Source organism: Montipora foliosa, chromosome 11 (assembly GCF_036669935.1).
Source record: "Montipora foliosa isolate CH-2021 chromosome 11, ASM3666993v2, whole genome shotgun sequence".
Taxonomy (NCBI): domain Eukaryota; kingdom Metazoa; phylum Cnidaria; class Anthozoa; order Scleractinia; family Acroporidae; genus Montipora; species Montipora foliosa.
Window position 1 is genome coordinate 29,656,963 of NC_090879.1, and position 7,500 is coordinate 29,664,462.

The 7,500-nt window shown below is 38.2% G+C and overlaps 1 protein-coding gene across 2 annotated transcripts in view; it reads left to right on the forward strand.

Moving 5' to 3' along the window:
* Positions 1 to 7,500, forward strand: part of LOC137976155 (serine/threonine-protein phosphatase 6 regulatory ankyrin repeat subunit A-like) — a 107,862-nt gene that overhangs the window by 4,606 nt on the left and 95,756 nt on the right. Inside the window, exons 1-3 of one of the 2 annotated variants that reach the window (XM_068823448.1) lie at positions 580 to 628; positions 727 to 840; positions 7,494 to 7,500. The exon at positions 7,494 to 7,500 is cut by the window's right edge and continues 92 nt beyond it. In XM_068823448.1, coding sequence (XP_068679549.1) covers positions 754 to 840; positions 7,494 to 7,500 — 94 coding nt within the window. In that variant the 5' untranslated portion in view covers positions 580 to 628; positions 727 to 753. Of the gene's footprint in view, positions 1 to 579; positions 629 to 726; positions 841 to 7,493 lie in introns of those variants that run through there. The other variant, XM_068823446.1, reaches the window with a different exon arrangement.

A 7,500-nucleotide genomic window follows, 5' to 3' on the forward strand; every position in this document is an offset into this window, starting at 1 on the left:
TTAAACCAATAAGAATCGGAGAAAATTTAGTGGTGAACTATAATGAATATTAGGCATAGGAGAGGGAACGAGAATTGTCGTTGCAAAAATGTGTTTGTGGCCAAACCCAGTGTAACACTATGAGATATGTTCTCGGAGATTATGAGGTGCGGCTGGCACATTTAGTTCGACTATGGAACAAATTTGCGAACATTTGCTGATGCATTTCCTTAAGGTAGATTGACGCTTTCCGTTCGAAAGGTAAAACCAGTCGTAGTTGTCCACTAAATGTGACAGGATGAATTACCACATATTTGAAACACAACGAAATGAGCGTTAGCTCTTATCAGGAATATTAGGTAAACAGTGTGTGGTACCCTTCCGTAAGTATTTGGTTCACTGATGTTTTCGATCATGTTTCCAAAGACAAGAGAAGTACTTCTGATATTATGAATTTTTTTCCAAACGATTTCCAGATGTAAGAAGTAGTCCTATTTATGTGTAACCGGAACGATCACTTGTTGTTAGGAGGCGCTCGTCCCCAGTCTCCACTTTCAGCAGTGGGCCTTAAATCTATCATCCCTCGAGCTGCCTCAATTGATTTGTTTCAAGCATACACTAGACAATACAGGGTCAGCTCAGAACGGAAGTACTGACTTATTCGTAGGAAATTTTTCGCCACCCGACCGTTTGTATGATTTCAGTGTTCAGTAATAATTAATAACACTCTCTCTTTTTGTTCAACAGCGAAATTCGAGTGCTTCAGTAGCAAAGATGTTCCAAGCCATTAACGACGGAGACGTCAGTGCTCTCCAGGAGATACTAAAGGAACAGAATTCAAACCTAAACAGCTCCAGAACGGTAATGTACCGCTTGTTTATGATACGTCAAACCTTACTTGAACAACTAACTTTTTTTCTCCCCGTTTATTTACCAAAGGGACATTTTTTCTCCAGTTTAATGGTTTGTCTTTTAAAACTAGCATTTAGTTGGTCGTAGATACGATTTTTGTAATCGGACTCCAAGGGAAACGATTTAAACAGGATAAACATAAGTCTTCTAGACACTTGGTAGTTGTCTTCTTTTAAGATAGACTTTGTTTTGAGTGAGATAAGTTTTAGTGTCAGACTTCCGAAACAAGAGGGGTTTTTTAAATCGTAAGTTTACACGAAAAGCACAATTAGCGAATTTGGCTTGGTCAAATTCAACGCCTCTTGGGTTGTAAAGAAATATTTCCTGATGGACGATTAGTGGGAGGTGAATGAGAAGTTTTGTCTTGTGAGGCAAAATTAAAGTGTTAATTCAACACTGTCTTCATCTCTAATAAGTGACGCCCTTTGAAGTACGGCGGGGAAACGATTTGCATTTTGCAAAATAGACGGTAAGCTAGAAACTGTTTAAATTGTTTGTTTCTAAAAACGCCCCGCATCTTCCACTCCAAATATTGAATCAAGTGAATTTGGCAGACACTTCTTGTCAAATATGCATGGCCATTGTTCCGAGAACTTCAAACGTTAGGGCAAATGCAGGTTTTCTTATACGCTGCAAAAATAGCGGTTGCATTGGAAGGGAATATGTAGAACTAATGTTAGATCTAGCACACATTAACGATTGTCACTCTTCATTGAGTTTAAGTGTGGCGCTTTCATTAATTTCCGTTCAGGTGGATTCATTTGTCAATTTGTGAGTTTCAATTAAGAAATTTTTATTTTCCCTGTAGCATTTCCATTAACTCTTCTTTGGTAAAGCCCAAGTATTTATTTCTTTAACCATCCCGTCTACGTTTGGCTCGGATCTCTATGACAACAAAATCGAAGGAACTTTTCAAAAAGCTCGTTTTACTTCATTGTTTTGGTAATAAAATGCGGCTGTGTTAAAATGTCTCTGCATCGGCTCTGTGAATAATTGGCACAAGTTCCTTTTTAGTCTGGCTCTCAATTGAACGACGTTAATTGCTTAAGCAGAGTACAAGAAGATCATTGTTAACGACTTGTCCAATTATCACTTACCAGCTAATATCGATTATTGAATACAAACCATATTGACAAAAACATCGCGGAAAAACAAATTGAAGAAGCGAAAAGAACCGACAAAGCTATCAACCTTTTACAAATGCGACCTTTCGGCTAATTACACGGTTTTATGGTGCAACTCTTAAGTAACCGTTAGAAAATTAATAAATCTGTTATTTTTGGCTTTGTTGCGGGCCAATAATGGTTTTCAACGCAGTTAAAGTTAACACGCGGAAGCATACAAGAGGTAATTAAACGCGACAGTTTTTTGACAAAAAAAACTAATAGCGGTAACTGTCGGATTTTTAATCAGAATTTAACACATCCTATTGGCTCTGAAAGCGTTGGTTTGTTTTTTTCCATGACTAAGCAATCCGCAATTATTCCACGTACACTGCATTTGGAAAACGTTTAATAAAATTTCCTTTTTTCCAAGTCAAAACTGAAAAAGTAGCATTCTGTGCTCCTAATTTGGGATTTTATTTAAATAAAGCCCATAACCCTTTCATTCCAACGATTGAAAGTTTCATTCTCCCAACTAGTACCATAGAGTTCTTTGTTGGATAGTCATGAGAATCGAATTTGGTGTTATTTCAAGATCATATATGTTACACGGATTATAATATTCATTCTTAATACCTGTCTGACTGACATTTTATTGAAACTGTAAGGAGAATTTACACACCGATCACTACTGCGAGTCAAAGGGTTAAGTAAATCTTTTTTGTTTCCATTGCTTCGCTCTAAACGAAAAATCCCTTTGAAAAAACATACCGCTAGAAAAGCGAAATTGCGACTTTAAATGCTACGTCAATCATCCCACTCAAAGTTATTGCTCTTAAGAAATAATTTTGAAAGGCTCTTTAAAATTACCCCCTTGAAGGCTCGGTAAAAGTAGAGCTTTTTAGGAATCTTAAAGTGCCTATAATCTTAAATTTCTTGATGCAAAAATATCAATGAAACGGGAAGTTGTTTGATTTTGTTACAAAATCGATTGAGGGTCCTTAACCCGGCCATTGATTTAAGGCTAAGAAGTTTATGCGTGCCCCCTTATCTGAAACTTCACAATAAACAACAAAACAAAACAAAACATAAAGGGCAACTGTAACTGTTTCTCCCTGTAGACACTCAAGGAAAGCCGCGGTTTAGGTATATTTTGAACTCGATGGTATCTCCGACGTTCGATTGACTGCCGCATTCCGGAATAGGAATACATGGAATTGAAGTTAGAAAATTAAATCCTTCGTTTTTACGCACTGGTTCACATTAAGGGTGCGTTCGATTGACCGTATTCCGGAATATGAATACATGGAATAGAAAGGTAGAAACCCTTCGTTTTTACGGAGATTCCCATTAAAACCGCCAAACACCTGCTAAAATGCTATCTTAAACACATCTTTATTGTCTTTGTTGCATCAGAACGCCAAACGTACCGTTTTAAATCATCACTCTTGACTACGTATTCTTATTCCGGAATAGGGTCAATGAAACGCACCCTAAAATTGTCAAACACCTGCTAATATGGTATTTCAAACATATCTTTATTATCCTTGTTGCTTCAAAACACCAGACATACCGTTTTAAATCATCACTCCCCATGTATTCTTATTCTGGAATAGGGTCAATCGAACGCACCCTAAGAGATAGAATCCTCCACAAAATTATTGAGACAGTTTTAATAGCTCGTCCATACATAAAGAACTATTTTTTTTCACCAGGAGTTTTATGATGACCCAGCTCTCACTCAGCCCAAAACAATTTTGAGACACGGCTGGGTTTTTTGCGCCTCTTCCCCAACTTCATTGTGCTGAGTAGGTCGGAGGGAGGCAGTATTGTCCGTTTTCATTTCAAGTGATAGTTCACATTTTCGAAAGAAAGGGAAAATTCTGAGCCTTTTTAAAATGTTTCGTTTTTAAAGGGGCACTTTCATGCTAAATTTGTTGTTTTTAGCTCCAAACGAGGTAAAAATATAAATTAGTACTTTATCTCACACGTACAACTACAACGTTCCTGACAACCCACTGACAAGATATGTAATATATTTATTGCACAAAGAGCTATTTGTATTTAATTTTTGGCGACTTTCTGCGGAAAGTTTCAATCCATGAAAATAACAAAGAATAGCTTTAGTGCACTTCAATTGTTTTTGGCAACAAAACTACGCTATTTTTTTTGGTCTTGATTGATGTCAAGACGTATTTTAGTGTTTTGAAGTTTGACTGAAATAGCGTGACACTGGACGATTGGAATATCAAAGCTCACATACATTATTAAAGTAATGTTTGACGCGTAACTGGTGTTTATCCCAGTTTCTTATTACGTTTGGAAAAAAAACTTTCCATTCAGCGTTTTAAGTGCTTTGTGCAGTTTTGAAACTGCCTATTCTGTCAACAGACAGCTTTGAGTTTTCTGGATAAGGAAAATTTGACAAACAATTGTTACTTGTGTACGAACAAGTACACTTGTTGATGTTGATATAAATAAAAATTTCCGACATTGTATAGAGAAGTTCCATGGTAATTTTAAAATAATTTCTGTGTAAAAAAATGTTACTTCGTTCAAACCTTGTGGAATTCATTTGTACTGATAGGTTCATTGTTGGGAAGGCAACTCTCTACCCTTTCGGACGAGGAACCGTTTGACTTTTTTTCCTTTTCGCGTTTAAGTTTCAAAAGAAGAGAGATTTAACTAAAAGCTGCTCTTATGAAGCAACACATTACTGATAAAGTAGTCCAGTTTTGCTGGATTCCTCAGTCAATGTTTTGTGTTGGTTGTTGGTTCGTCTATATTTAATACGCATAGCATCTTCCCTATTGTAAAATTGTTCATCTTCTCTTGTTTTTAGTCCTGGAACTTTGAAACTAGTATTCGGTTGCGTTTGCCCTTTCTTTTTTGTAATAGTTCACTGCAAAATATTTTTGGTGACCTTCTTGGATCCTGTATAAAATAATTGAAAAAAACCCAGCGTTGTGAACGCGGAAGTGAACGACATTTACTAGTCTTGGCTTGCTTGAGAGTGTATTGTGAATTATGCCACGAAGAATGCAGTAAATGATGTAGACAGGTACCAACTTGGGAAAGCACTTGAAACTCCAAACGCTAGATCGTCTCAAGTAAAAAAAAAAAAAAGCAAGACGCATGCCCTCAGACCCCCAGATCCCCCGACCCCCCTTGGTAGCTTGCGCCTTTGGAGTTCGTAAGGCGGCTTGTCGCGCCAAAAATGTCACGTCCGGTGCTTTCAGAAATATATCCGCTACTTTACTAAACCGCCCAAAACCCTGATACCAGTCGTATGTGAATTGTATTGATACTGAGTTTCAAATCTCGGTCTTGCCATTTTCCCATCCTTGATTTTGGGGGTTTACAAATTTCCCATCTATTTTGTCCAAGATGGTAGCTTTCCCCCCCCCCCCCCCCCCCACTTTCGAACGTACTCCGCAGCCCCTGTGAATGTCTTTACTTGTCCCGAATTCAACTCTCCAAGTCTTTGTAAATTACCACTGCTGTCAGCCTTGCTATATTTGAATTATGGTTTTGGGTTTCAAATCATTGAGGTGGTGTAAATTACCACTGCTGTCAGCCTTGCTATATTCGAATTATGGTTTTGGGTTTCAAATCATTGAGGTGGTAAAGTGCATTTCTCTTGTATAAACACATAAAGCATTTATATATTCCCATTGTCTAAGTGGTTCGGGTTAAGACGTTGCTATACTATGCACGCTGATGACATGATCAAACCGAAGAAATGCTTCATGAAAGAAAAAATTTTCGCCAGTCACTTCGGCAGTTTGCATTCAAAAATCGGAAAGAACTTCGGCAAAAAGAGAACCAATTTTTTTAATAAAGGCAACGAGGTGGTTTCAATGTCGAATTTTTCCATTACAGAGAGCAATGACGTGGCCTGGCCCGATATAATTATGGTTTTTACACGCGGTAAAAATTAGACAAAGAATAGCCCTTATGTGAGTTATCAGCGCTTTTTCCACATAAACGAGGCTCAGGGGTCATTTTGTATCGAATTGACCCTTAAGCCTCTTTTGCATGTAGTTTTAGCCAAAAGAAAATGTGCATGCGGGCTCAACTCCAATAAGGTCTATTGAGAATCCCTTTGAATTTATTCCCCGCTAATTTTCTCATTTGATGATGTAGAGCGAGCTGGCATACCATGCATGGAAACCCACCGCAACCTAATGCGGTATTTTTTCTCGTTTCTCCCTTAGCAACCACGAGATAGAACTGAGCTAGTGTATTCTTCACCAATCAAAACATTTTTCGTTTCCTCCGGTAAAATTTCGCCTCAGGACGTTGTTAAATACTAGCAGCAAACAAAAAGGAATATATAAGTGATTTAATTCGCGCGGATTAAATTATCTAGATAGAGTTTCGAGAATCGCTTTATCATTTTATCCCTCCCCCAGTCCAAAGCATCTGCATGACGGATGTACCGTCGAGCTACGTTGTAGCTTTATTTAATGCCTTGAAAGCCATTGCAACTACATTGGGAACTGATGTTTTCCGGTTTCTTCCTTAACTGAACGAAGATGCAAGACGTTGCTATCTCGCAAGAGCAACTTAGTTTTTCGTGTTCCTCGCCTAGTAACGTCAAGACAAAAGCGCACGACTTGGCCTCTAGGTTCTTTCAAGTGTATACATGGCCTATTATGATATCATGGATAAACAACAAAGTTACTTTTTATTCATTATTGCACTGAAATGTGTCCTTACCTTGACAACCTCATTGCACCGCGAAATTTACCCGTTTCCGGATTAGTAAGTAGAAGCCAGTACATTTCCACAGTAACAAACAGAAAATGTACATTAATTTACATTTTCCTTCGCTGGAGGTTTGCCTGAAGACATCGTTAAATACCAACAAAGAACCGCTTTACTGTTTCCGGGGACAATCCATGCGTGGCATCTTCATAAACGATACAGTCGAACGAGCTTTACTTGATGTCTTGAAACCCCTTCATAGTTTTCCCATTTCTTCAGTGCTTGGCAATGCCGGTGTCGAGATACAAGTGCATGAGTTAACCTCAACGTGTTTCCGATTGCTCAGTTTGCCCATTGCCTTCGTGGCCTGTTATTTTTAGAATCATTGACAATAAAACGAAGTTCCTGTTACCTGCCCTAAAACATGTCGTTTCCTTGACAGCCTGATTGCATCGCAACCTCGACCGGAAACGTTTACCGTTTCCTGCCTAGCAACGTCTTTAGCCTCTTTTATAGCATATTTACACCTAATTGCATCGATAACCTATTTAAAATCATTGCTAAAAGACAAAGATTATTTTCCTTAAGGTTAAGGTTAAGGTTTTGCTTAAGTGTTTTAAAACAAATCATCTTTCTCAGCTTTACGACAAATCTCAGTGCAAATCTGCCAGCGTTGAGGTAAACGAGAAGGAGCCGTCCGTTTATCATGAACACGCTCATGCATAAACTGGCCAATCAAAGCGCAGGATTTACCTTACGTGTGGTTTTCTTGAATGTCATCTTTGGCAGGGAGAAG